General features: G+C 52.8%; 1 protein-coding gene across 6 annotated transcripts in view; it reads right to left on the bottom strand.

The window, feature by feature from the left end:
• Positions 1-9,870, bottom strand: part of Ebf4 (EBF family member 4) — a 75,486-nt gene extending 65,616 nt beyond the window's left edge. For 3 of the 6 annotated variants that reach the window (XR_008215452.1, XM_052726395.1, XM_052726397.1), the window contains exons 1-2: positions 7,439-9,870; positions 6,856-6,977 (exon numbers count right to left, since the gene is read on the bottom strand). Coding sequence is in view for 5 of the 6 variants with exons in the window: in XM_052726395.1 (XP_052582355.1) it covers positions 6,856-6,977; positions 7,439-8,171 (855 nt within the window). In the remaining variant the exon portion in view is untranslated. The remainder of the gene's footprint in view (positions 1-6,855; positions 6,978-7,438) is intronic. The other 3 variants (XM_052726396.1, XM_052726398.1, XM_052726399.1) reach the window with 3 other exon arrangements.
• Positions 9,871-13,155: the final 3,285 nt, after the last annotated feature.

The raw sequence follows: 13,155 nt of genomic DNA, 5'->3' as shown, positions 1-13,155 counted from the left end.
ACATGCCCCACAACATAATCTCACTTCGCCTAGCTCTATTCCTTCTAGAGCAGCATCCAACCCTCCACCCTGCTCAGGCTCACAGGCTGCTGTGGGGCAGCATTGACTAGTTAACATTTCCACGACCATGAACTACCACAGAACAATATTAATGACAGTCTTAGCCCCCATCAGACCAAGGTTAGCCAATAGAATGGGAAACCCTCTGTTAGGGGCATCCTCTGCTCCTTGCCTGGGAATTCTCCAGTTTACCTCAGTCATGCCTCAGCCAGTTAAGTGAGGAGATTGAGATAAAATGAGAAAAGATTTTGCTGGAAAGAGTCTAGTATTTTTATGTGCATGATGCACAATAATACAAAGAATGTGCTGTACAGAGGAACAGAAAACCAAAAAACAAACAAACAAACAAAAAACCCAGAAGCAGGCTGGACTGTGTCTCCCTTCTCTGGTTGTCCTCATTGCTCCTGTCCCTGTAACTGCAAGAGGGGATCAACACCTGTTAGACTGAACTGCAAGCTGCAAAGAGAGAAACCTGGGGAGGAGGAAGCAAAATGTTTTTTCTCTTCTCCCCTTGGGAGAAGCTGCTGCTCTTGTGTTGAGAAAACAAACCATAGTTAAAGAACAGAAACAGAGACATACTGGAACAATGCACGAAGTACCCGGTGATCTGCGAGTCCCCATGGTCACAAGCTGGGCACAGGCATGGGGAGCTACAGGCAGCATTGAGTGTTCTCCGCTCAGAACGAAAAAAGAAGGAAGGATAGGAAGATCGGGCCCCTGAATGCTGGAGAGGCATGGGTGTCGTTTATGTTCTAGAAGCAGAGAACTCCCTGTGATTAAAAACTTAACTATTAACAGCGTACTGGATTGATTCAGGGAGCTTCAGGAGTGGAGTGTGACAGAGACGAGAAAGGCAACTGCACAAGCTACCACCGTAGGCAGCCGAGCTCAGGTCTACGGAGAACTAGGAAAACACAGAGGACGAGTACTTCAAACTCACCCCCCCCCACCCCCACCCCCCCCCGTACTGGGTCAGGGACTCGGTGTGTCGGGCACGGCCCCCTTTTAAGCCACGACCTCATCCTCCAGATTGTATTTGTGTGTATGTGCATGTATGTATGCGTAGGTGTGTCCGAAGAGGACAGAAGAAGGAAGGTATCAACTCTCTCGGAGCTGGAATGACAGGCATTTGCGAGCTGCCTGATGTGGGGGTTGGGATCCGGTCTCTGGTCCTCCTGACGGAGAAGTAAGTACCACTAACTACTGAGCCATCTTTCCAGCTCGTACTGCTGGTCTTGTTTTGTTGCTGCTCTCCTGCCTGCCGTACGTACTTGCAGGAAGAACAAGCTCTGGCCTCCTTAGCAAGTCTTCAAGCATTAGGAAGCAGATGCTGGCTGAGGTAGATCTTTGCCAACCAAGGGTACTAAGAAGGTAAGCATGGGTTCCAACTGTCAGCAGCCACCCAGAAGCACCGGGTACGAAGGAAGCCGGCCGAACTTTAGCCCCTGGAGCCTGAGGGCATCTCGGCAGATTCCGGGTGTATGATGAATGTGAGCGCGCACCGGCCTACTCAGGATGTGTACTGCTGGAGCCCATAGTTCAGTGATTTTTCATTCTCTTAGCATCATAGGAAACAGAGCACGTACCTTCTTCAGATAAATGCTGCTGAGTGACAACAACAGCCACACTAACCATTTTTGTAAGAATCCAGACTGGCCAGGCAGTGGTGGTGCACGCCTTTAATCCCAGCACTCGGCAGGGGGCGGGGGCAGAGGCAGGCAGATCTCTGTGAGTTTGAGGCCAGCCTGGTCTACAGAGCAAGTTCTAGGACAGTCAATTTGACACAAAGAAACCCCATCTCAAAAAAAAAAAAAAAAAAAAATCCAAAATAATTTATTCCCTCAGTGTCTCAGAAAGGTGGTTGCAAACACAATGTCAAAACACTTCCCTCTCAGCTCTGGAGGGTGTTGAGGCAGTAGAGAACTCGTTCCTAGTCTAGAGAACCCAGACTTGGAAGCCTTCATGCCGGTATTTCCCACCACGTCCCATCTTCTGCTCTTACACAGGCCCAGGATTAAAGGGGACTTTGTGTGATACCAGGAAGAACTTAGTCTGCACAGGTACTCTTTGGACAGAAGAGTCCCGCTGTGCAGCAAGCTGTGGTATGCCTAGGCTTCCTGAGCACTGGGTCAGGACTTTGAGGTGAAATGAACAAGGACAACTTCACCTTCTTAGCCTGGGCTACTAAGCTGAACTGCACTCCAGAGCACACGGGGATGCTAGTTGGCATGGCAGGGCAACAGAGTATCTGGATGCTATTACTGAGCCCACCCAGCAGGCCCCTGGAGATGTTCCCTTGCAAGGCTAAGCAAGATGCCCCAGGGTGCTCTTCTCCTGGCATCCAGAACTCTCTAGTAGACAAAGCCTCTGTTGCAGCCTTTGTCTCTATTTACAAAATGCTCACGCTTGATCACATACTTACTATAAATAGTAATTTAACAATAACCACCTGCATCCCCTTACAAGGCGCCCCTGGGGGCTTCGGCCTTCTGGTTTCCTGCCAAATGTTAAGTCTGGCCTACCTGACAGCCCAAGATGCTGCACAGCAGCACCCTGGCTGGAGCCTGACCCATCTCCAAATCTGAGACGTTGAGTTAAAGAGACACACCTTGAAGTCATCAGCATTGGAAGCAGGCTCTGCTGACCACCCTCTACCTCCAGCACAAAAATGTATGCCTCCCTATCTCATCGCTAGTCTCAGATTTGCCTCAGTTTCTCCTGCTCAGTCTTGCTATTCTCTTCCCTCTCCCGCCAGGGCTGCAGAAGTCCCAGGTTCGTTTCTTCCACACTCCTCTTCCTTTAAGCATCCCATTGGTGCCCAAGCTCTCCCTTAGGCATTCTCTGTGCCCAAGGACTGATCGTGATCGTCATGCTGTGCCTGCCTCCAGCCAAGATCTCTTCTTGGCTTAGCCCTGCCCAGGCCTTGAAATGCTCAGAACCTAGCCATGATGCATAACAAAGAAGATAAAAGCAGGCACACCCACCTCAGTGGTACCCACAGAGGGAAGGCCTGGTAGCTAAGGGCAGCTGCCCAGAACCTGTGTGTGGATGAATCCGCTGAAGAGGAGGTTTGGGTCAGTGGAGGCTTCAGAGTCCCTCTTTCCACTACTCAGCACAATTCTACTTAGTGACCCATGTCTAAATGGCCGGCAGGGGACAGGAGACCCTCACACGTGTTCTCGAGAGCTTTCCCCAGCGTCTTTCAGTTCCACCTACCGACTACTCACCCCGTTTCTCTTCTGCCTACCCTCTCACCATCCACCCACAGGCCAGCCTGCCAGCCAGGTTCCAGGATGAGGAGCAGCGATTAATTATTAAAGCAAACAAAAGCATTTCCTAGCAGGGAGGCTAGCCTACAGCTGCTTACAGGAAAGACAGCCCCAGCAGCCTTTCTTCGCTCAGGCCTCACTCCTGGGCAGAGACGGCCTGACAGAATGGGCAGTCCTGCGTCTCCCAGGACGACTGCAGGGTCGGGCTGAGCAGCCCCCTTTAGACTCCCCAGCCTAGGAAACACACCAGAAGGACAAAGGTGCTGGCCCTGTGCTAAGCCCACAGGCAGGAAGACCTGTCTACAGAGGAAGATGGAGAACGGTCTGCGGCTAGGTCTCAAGAGAGGAATTCCTATTGGTTCAGGTCAGGGGCAGTCACAGCAAAGGCTAGGGGGCTTTGAGCAGACATCCCTGTTAGGGAGCCCCCAGCAGGGAGAGGAAGCCTATCTCCCAGCCTCCCCGCCCCTTCCTGGGAGCTGGGTATTCAAGTCCCCTTCTTTCCCTACCTCCCCCGCTCAGAATCTTCTTGGTGTTAGCAGAGTCTCCCTCACTGGTCGTGGGGAGGCCTTCCAGACTTTTTTCTCCTCCTCTACTTTCTTCAAAATCTTGGCATTTTTGTAAAGTCTAAGTTGTAAAATTGGAGAGGGTGGCTGGAGGATGCAGGGCAGTTGCTGGAACATACTGAGGTGAAGAGAGGCGCCCAACAGGGAAGCCTTTGGAGACAGCTAGGTGGACTACTTAAGCCTGTGGGTGCTGTAGAAAGAAGGACGAATGGGCTGCCATCTTTGCCCCACAGGAAAGCCTCAGCTGGCGGGGCCAGTAAAACAGGGGCAGGCAGAGGACAGCAGAGCCTGGCCTCTAGCAAGCATCTTTACGTAACGTTAGGAACTGCTCTCCAGGGCAGGGAGGCAGGGCATAAACAGAGCCAGGTGCTGAGGTGGAGTCTGGTCTTCAAGGCTGGCTGAGGCTCTATTCAGTGGGTGTGTGATTCTAAGGGCTTGAGGACTGTTTTAAGAAAAAGCAGGTCTGGCAGTCTTACTGACTCTCCAACATCACAGGCCATTGTCATATGGGAAAGAGAGCAGGGTCCGACTGTGATGAGTCCTGAATGCCAACTATCTGGGAAATGGTGACGTGCCAGTGACAGCATCCTGTGGTGACCATCCTTAGCCCTAAAAACAGTCTGGGCAGGGTGGGAGGACACAGGACACAGACAGGGGTGTGCTGTGAGGGAGTGGGGCACTTTTCCTTTCTTTAATCAGGGCAAGGGCGTGATCAGAGAAAAGTGCTTTGAAGCCTGGTATAGTGGTGTATGCTTGTCATCCAAGCGCTTGGGAGGCTAAGGCAGAGTTGGAGGATAGCCTGGGCTACATAGTGAGCCCCCCACCCCAAGTACCTTGGAAATGTAGCTTTGGTGTGTAGAGCAGAGAAGCTAGTTTGGGGGAAGGGGTGGGTCAGAGTACAGGACCAGGAGTCTCGAGTTATCCTTCAAGCCAGGGAGAAATGGGGTCTAGCGCACAGGAGTTTAATTGTTAAAAGTGGTATTTGGGGACATTGGGATTGAGACTGGGGACAGCGCGTTTGGATGCTTTGAAAATCAGGTGGTTGTCGTTGAAGGTGAGGAAGGCACAGACCATTCACACCGAGCAACCTTGCAGGAGAATGAAACCAGGCAGGGTACAGAGAGAAGCGGAGGATGGGAGATGGATGTTTCTTGTTATGTTGTGGATTGGGAAGACCTGAGCAGAGGCTGACTGAGGGAGAAGATACACCCTGGAGAAATGATGAGCATTGTGGAGAGAAATGAGAACCGAGGATTAGCTTCCCCTCTAGAACACATTTGAAAACTGTCAATCTATGTCCTAGAGCCGGGGTTTCCAGACTTGGGGAGAAGCAAGTTCGGGCCTGAAGAATATTCTGCTCAAACTTCAGAAGGCTTTGGGCTTCAGTTATGTGGCCTTGGGGACCCAGAAGAGACACCACTCAAGAACCTTTCTCTGTGTAAACAACACTGTTGGTGAGTGGGGGAGGGGTGATATTGAAAGTCTCATCCCCAGATTTCTTGCCCCTTCACCCACCTTCAGGATATCATCTCTGTTACTCCTGCTTGCCTCTTATTAACCTGCTGGCCCTGGGCAAGCAGAGAGCAAAGTTCGAAAGAAACACGAACTCACGAACTTCCACTCTAATATACTCAACTATGTAACTTCCCACAACCACTTCAACTTAAAGAAAAAGCCAAAACCAACAGAAAAGGGGGCACACAGAGTTATAAGCGCAGCATGAGACAACGTTAAAGGGGGAAATGGGAAGGAAATAGACTATCACGCTGATAGCAGTTGTGTTAAACAACCGTGATTTGTGTTTCTATAATCTCTAGTTAGATCACTCTAAAAACTTACTGGATTTGGCTCATCTGCAATATCCATTCCTGTCCTGGAGAGATCACTCAACGGAGAGCCCAGCACTCTCCCTGAAGGCTGTGAAGACAGGTGTGCAGAAAAACTGCATCCCTTTGCCCACAAAACACTCTGTGTCTACTATTAGGTGAAGTTGGGGAGCACTACAAGTGATGCCTGAACAAGTTTGGATATGTGAATGGGAGTGGCACAAGTTTGGATATGTGAATGGGATTGGTGTGCCAGCCCCAGTCTGCTTTGACAATCTCTAGCCGCGTCCTTCAGTAGCAGCTATTTAAACTTCCAGGACACCCAGTGCCCACCCTGCCCTGGGTCTCCAGGGACAGTCCCTACCGAGTGCTAGGCTCTATGCACTCCCAATCCGATGTACAGCCTCCGGGCCATGTTGTATGATTGGAGGAAGTGTTAGAGACCGAGTACCAGCGGCTGCAGAGACTGGGTTAATAAGTCTTTAAAGTCCCCATTCAAATCCTGGAGTTGATTCCTTACCGAGGTCTCCTGCCCAAACCCCTATGCCTTCCCCTGAAAAGTAACCAGAGTAGATTCTGCTAATTCCCAAGAGCTTCCTGCCTCCCTCAGGATCTACCTAAAACCACCCAACAGAGGAGTTTGGGCCCCATTCTCAACCCCCATCAATTCTGCAAGGTCAACTGCCCACTGGCTTAGCCACTCTTCAGCCCCACCCACACCTCTGGCCCTGCACACCACCATTGCTCCAACTCTGAGGAGCATGGAAAAGAAAAAAATGAGGCAGAGTTTCTTGCCTTTCTTGTCGGGTAGCCACGGAACTGGGCAAGTGGAACAGTAGAGACTGCCCAAGAAGAAGGGACTGGACATCTCTAGATGGCTAATAACTGTGGGTCAAGGCTCAAGATGTGCAGCGGGATGCGACACCTCCTCCAGAGCCCTGGACACTAGTGAGCAACCTCGCCCCATATTCTCAGGAAAAAGTCTGTCAGACTCAGAGGGTGAACAGTAGACTTCGTCGGGACGGTCAAGTGTTAAGACTCTCTCCATCCCTTGCTCCGGTAGCTAAGGCATGCTGGACGAAGGCGACACGAAGCGATACGGTACAACCAGAGTGCTAGGTCGGGTGGGGCTCTTACCTCTGCGCCGCGGTGCTGGAGTCCAGGATGCCCGCGCTCTGCATCCAGGAGCGCACCGAGCCCAGGCTGGAGGGCAGCAGCGGCTCCTCTTTCAGGGGGAGCCCACCGCGGGGCAGAGCGTCCTGTGCGGGGAACATAAGGACCCGCAGTTCGTGGGCGCCCCCCACTGCCAAGGATCGCTTCCCGCCGAGGCTGTGGGCGTCGCAGCTCAGCCCGACCCGACGGCACCGGGAGCCTCCAGGAGCGCAGCGCTACACGGAGTCCTGGAGCCTCAGTGCACGCTCGCCTCTCCGGGGCTCTCTCAGTCAAAGCGGGTCCCTGGGCGCCGACGCTGTCCCCTCCCCTCCCGGGGAGCGGGGCGGGGAGATGGAGGGATTCCCCCGCGGCCTGAGAGCCGGTGAGCAGACTGAGAGCGGAGCCCGCACCCGCTCCGCACGGAGGCGCCCCAGAGGCGCGCTCTGGCGGCTGCCCAGAGCCGCGGTCGTCGGAGGGGGGGCCCGAGCGCCCCGCTAGCTGCCCGCCCTTCCCCCCGCCTCGGTCTCCCCCCCGCCCGCCCGCGGCGCCCGCGCGGGGCGCTGATTACCATCCGAGAGGGGGAGGCTGCGGCCGTAGAGCTCGGCGGCGGCGACGGTGGCGGCCGGGGTGGCAGCAACAGCAGCAGTCGCGCGTCCCGGGGAAAAGCAGGGCCGGCGCCGGGCCAGCAGACGCAGCCGCCGCCAGGTCCCCGAGTGCCCCGGCGCCCCGGGCCTGCCGCTGCCCCGGGCGGCAGCACCTGCAGCAGGAGCAGCAGCAGACCCGCCGACTCCCCCCGGGGCCCGGTCCCCGGGCTTCCCCGCCGCGGCCGCCGCCGCCCGCCGCTCCCGGGGGCCTGGCCGCGGGCCCTGGCCATCCCGCCGCCGCCGCCGCTCCCTGGGGAGCGGGAGCCGAAGGGAGGGAGCACGGGCAGGAGGAGGGCTGTCGCAAGCGGGTGGGCCCAGGGGACTCGGGGCCAGGGGAGGCGGGGGCGGGGCGCGAGGCCGGCCGAGGGGCGGCCAGGGACGTGACATCATCGGGGGAGGAGCGGCCGGGCTGGGGCCGCGGCGGCGGGGCGGACCCTGGAGAGTCGGTAGCCGGGTTGGGGGCCACGGCCGGGGAGACGCGGCGGGAGGACGCCGGGAAGCTGGCCCTGGCCGGGGAAGACGAAGACCGGGCGGGCTGGGGGCTGCGCGGCGAAGGAGCTCCCAGCTTAAGCAGTTCAGCTCATCACACTGCGCTCGGGAACCACCACGGCCTCCCGGTCGCCACCAGACGAAGCTCCAGCATCTTTTTGATCCCATCTCCTTCCCCTAAGTATGTGCCACCTTCTCCTCGGCCAAGGCTTGATTTCGGGAGTTGCTGCTCATTTGGTACCTTCTGACTTTTTCCTGGCCCTCCCCGCACTTCCCTCATTGAACCTGACCTCGACTTAACTTCTGGTTTAGTGCTCAAGGGTCTCTCAGTGTGTAGCAGGTTGCGGGCCCCAGGCCAGCTGAGCTACCTAAGTGCGGCATCTCCCATCCTTATTCCTGTCCTTGGATTACTTAAACTCAAGTTTACATTCCCAACTGCGCCTTTGAGAAACCTCTTGACTTTTGATGGCAAGTTGGACACGTGGGACTCAGGCTTAGGGTTAAGAGCCCAGCTCACCTCCTGGCCTTTGACCTTGTGGCATAGCCTTTTCTGTGTGTCCTGCGGGCTGTCAGGAAACCTTGGATGGAATTCAGCAGTTTTCTGCAGAACAGCAAAGGGGGGCGGAGGGGGTGGCCTTGCCCTTGCACTCTCAGATCTCCATCCTCCTAGGGGTGGGGCATGCTCTGAGTCAACCCTTAATATCCTGCCTAACGCTGACCCAGAGAAAGGATCCCAGGGACGCTTGTGTCTCCCCAGAGTTCCTCTGCCTCTTCTCCTGACCTCTTTGTTCCTCATTATCCCTTCCCCTTTATGCCCAATTTTCCACCACCTGTCACCTCTGAAAGAGGAGGAAGGGACACTCCCACTCAGGCCTCTCAAGGTCTCAGTTTTTACCCCAGGTGGAATTATCGAAAGCGGGCCTTTCAAAAGGAATTCTCTTCCAATCGCCCTCCACATCCCTTTAGCTGACTCTAAACCTTGCCCCTCATAGTATGTATGGCTCCTGGAGCAGCAGCATTGCCACTGGTAGCTTGTTAGAAATGCAGACTTGAGGGCCCTCCCAGACCTGTCAAGTGAGAGCCTGCCTCAGAGAGCTTAAGTGCTGGGATCACACATGCGAGCCACTATGTATGTCTGGCTAAGCTTCCCATTCTTAAAAAACCTCCCCCTTCTCCCCTCCTCCTATGATCTCCATGCCTCCTGTTTCTGTGGAAGTTCACAGGAGTCCTCCACTAAGGATCTCGGCGGCGGCTCTCCGAGGCTCACAGCCTGACTCCTCCCTGCTCGGGCTCTGCTCTGACTCCGCAGTGTCTTGGGGCTTCTCTGACCTCCTTGCAGTATCTACTGGCCACATCCCCTCCTCCTCCTCCTACCTGTGCGATGAAGCTACCCCACAGACAAGAAGTTTGATGATTGTTTGGGTGATGCTTCTCCTACTCTCTGAGGATGCTGGACTGCTGTGTCTGCCCTCCCCCATGCCCCATGTTTGTCTGTCTGTCTGTCTCTCCTCCTCTCCTATCCTCCTTCTTCCCCTCTCCCTCTCTCCCCTTCCCCCCCCCTTTTTTTCTTGAAGAGTTCATGTGTTGTCCACAGTCTCTGAGGCTGTCGTTGGGAAGACCACAATCCTAGCTTGGGCTTCTGTCTTCCTTCTGTCTGTCCTGACCATCAACCGGAGAAATTAGACCATGAGGCGGGAGAGGGGCCCCTGCCCCAGGAAGAGTCCCCAGCACAAGTGGCTCCGCTCCTAGGCCACAATGGCAGTTTAGTTCCCACATGCCCGTCCTTCACAAGCCAGTGCCCCCCCGTGTGTCCACATCACCCCCTCCTGCTGCCCACAGGCTTTGGAGCACGTGTGTGTGTGTGTGTGTGTGTGTGTGTGTGTGTGTGTGTGTGTGTGCGCGTGCGTGCGTCGGCAGTGGAGGGGGGGGGGCTCATCTCTGACACCTTTCTCTTCCAGCTACAGCTACCACTTTGTCAGATCGTCCATGTCCTTCCCCCAGCACCCACAGAGGATGTCTCTGATAGGAACACATGTCAACACTAGATTCCACCCTCACTTGAAGGAGATACGTTCGCTGTTTTGCCGGCAGCTTCCTCATCCGTCTCCACCTTCCTCCTGCAGGTTTTAAAGTGTTGCTTGATTTGGAGTATATAGAACCTTCTTAAGTAGAGTTCATTGTCTCTTATGGCTTCCCACACTTAGGAACTGTTTAGGAGCATTCCTGACTGATCAGTTTCTCTCACCAGACAGTCTTCCTGCTGTGTCGGTTCCTTGGTCGCCTGACACCAAGACCTCTCCATTGCCTGAATTCTTCATACTCTGGGCTGTCCCTTTGCTCTGTTGCCCCCTCCAGCAGGAATGCTTGAACTTAGGCAGTGCTTTTCTTTCCAAGGCACAGTGGAGTCCCTGTGCCTTTTTGGTGTTACATTGTGACTCTGAAGAATAGATTTGAGGGACAAGTGCCCAGAAATAACCTGGAGAAGTAGAGGATTTGGTTGGCCTAGGAAAATGGCATCGAGAGGTAGCTGTCATAAGTGGGGGGGGAGGGTCCTGACTTGTGTGGTTTCTACTCTACCCTAACTAACCCCATGGGATAGAAAGGAACCAGCCAGGATGATGTTTAGCAGACTCTGCAGCCTCAGGGAAGGGCTTATGGTTTAGAGCTGCTGATCCAAGAAGCAAGGGTTCTGGGACACTCAGGGAATCCCCTGGGCAAGTGTTAGAGCTGTCCTGGGAATCCGAATTGAGTGTCTCTTCTTAAGATCCAGCCACAACTCTGCTTCTTGGAACGACACTTTATTTTGCATGATTTATCTTGTTTGGGTGGGGGATGGATTTTCTCCTTTCTACATACTATGGCTGCTCCACAGACAAGAATTTAAGCGTTCTGGAGGCATGGTAGCAGACAGAGGAAATGCCATACCCTCCTTTGGCCCAGGCAAGGTCTCGCTTTTGGAACCCTTAGGCCAAACCCTCTTACCTCACCCTTTTGCTTCATGGACATTCATGCTCATGTTCAGAGTTTTGTCATGTGCCCAGTGCTAGAGAATAAGTGGACAAATCGAGCCTAGCTGTGCCCTCCTGAAGCTCACAGTGGTAGATGCATGAATATTCAACGTTATTCCGGAGTACGTGGACTATCATAGAAGCAGGGATGGGTGATGGGACAAGCACAGAGGCGCCCAAGCCTGGGAGGAGAGATAGGCTTATCAGCCGGAAGGATGAGCCTTTGGGACTGGATGACTGGTTCCACTTGCCTCCAAGGTGGAAGATACCAGCACCTGGAATCATGCTGGTACTTCACATGCCACGTCTAGGAGTTCAGGGTTCGTTTCCTTTCTATTAATTCTGGTCTTGAGATAATGCTTTTTAAACAGAAGAGAGATTTCCCCCAAGCCTCAGCCCAGTGCAAACTGTGGGAAACAGACACCAAACCATTTTCGGCTGACTTGGGCTTGGATGTCTGTGTATTGTACTATAGTGCCCCCTGGAGTCCCAGAATGTTAGGTTGCTGTTTCAATCCACTTCCTAAGTGGAAACCTGATAATTAGAAAATAATACCAAAATGAAAGCACGCACTAATTGTGGCTTCTCGAATACTCCCGTGAAGCGAAGAAAAGGGTCATTTCAGAAAGTCGCCTGGAGGTTGTTTCAGCTCTTAGTCTTCCTTGATACTGACTCCTGAAGTCTCAGTCACTTCAAGAAGAGCAAACAGCAAACACATCAGAACAACTCGTCTTGCCTGGGGATCTATTCCATTCCTGGGCTGGGCTGGCATCTAGGCTGAATCATTCAGTCCTAAATAATAAAACAGTGGGAGTCACAATGTTGGACCCTTTGGCTGAGTTCTCATTTCTCATCTTTGGGATGAAACAGAGGCAAGATATATGCTGTCATTATTCTAGGCTGTCCACACCCCTACCAATCACCAGGAATCTCAGAGACAACCAGCCCTATCCTCACTGATAAATAGGAGGTGGCTGCTTTCCCTCATGCTTCAAGGAATGCTCACTCCATGCTCTTCTGCAGAGCCATGCTGTCCCTTTGGCTTATCCTCCAGCTTGGAGAGGCCAGAGACCTTCTAACCGAGCACTGGAACGGAAGCTAGCAGTCTCTGGGTAGCTGCTTCTTAGCTGTCTGCAGGCAATGGCGAAGCTTCTTGAAGTTGAAAAGCTCCATGTGGCTGCTGTTTTTTCTTTCAGTGGCCATGACTATTATTATTTAGGCCAAGGAGGTCAGACTCTTGTTTTGTAGGGATATCTGTGTATATGTACTAGTAGGTTTTGTCCCAGAAGGAAGAATAGAAGTAAGTCCATGAATTGTTCTGTTTATATTCTTTATACTTTATGTGTATATATATACATATATATACACACATATATATACATATATATATATTGCTGTGGTCAGGCTTAAATGGCTCAGTAGCAAGTATAACAAATGTATATGTGTTTACATTTTAAGATGTGTGTAATAGTACTTACAAATCAGGATGCAAATCAAACCACTCATTTCCTTATCTTGTTTGTTTGTTTTGAATTTTTTTTGAGATAGGCTCTCTCACTAATTAGCCTTGGCTGTCCTAGAACTCACTATGTAGACTAGACTGGCCTCGAACTCACAGAGATCTTTCTGCCTCTGCCTCTGGAGTGCCTGGATCAAAGGCATGTGCCACCACACCCGGCTTTTACAGGAAAAAAGTGTGTGTGAGCGTGTTTGCGTGTGTGTATGTGTGTGTGTGTGTGTGTGTGTGTGTGTGTGTGTGTGTGTGTGTGTGTGTTCTTTTGTATAATGCTGGATTGCTGGGAAGGGGCCACAGGAAAGGAAGCTCCTACTTCCTTGGAAGTAGAGGGTGGGCAGTATAGAGTATAGGGTGGGCAGGAAAGGCTGCTCTTCTTGTCTGGGTGAAGTAGAGACAGGGTGTAGCTGAGACTGATTCTTCTTCTTTTTTTTTAGAATTTGCTGTCATTTATTTTCTCAATTTTATCCATTCTTCTTGGTTGAGATGAATTTCAAATTATAATTAATTTGGCATTACTTGATGACTAATGGTATTGGATATTCTTTTATTATTAAGAGATTTTCTTTTCATTTTACATACCAACCACAGATTCCCCTGTCCTCCTTCCTCCTGCCCCCCAGTCTCCCCC

The sequence above is a fragment of the Peromyscus californicus genome, unplaced genomic scaffold, assembly GCF_007827085.1.
Source record: "Peromyscus californicus insignis strain IS unplaced genomic scaffold, ASM782708v3 Scaffold_7__1_contigs__length_154581171, whole genome shotgun sequence".
In the NCBI taxonomy this organism is placed as follows: Eukaryota; Metazoa; Chordata; class Mammalia; order Rodentia; family Cricetidae; genus Peromyscus; species Peromyscus californicus.
Note: the sequence above shows the minus strand (reverse complement) of the source record. Positions and strands in the feature narration are given on the sequence as shown.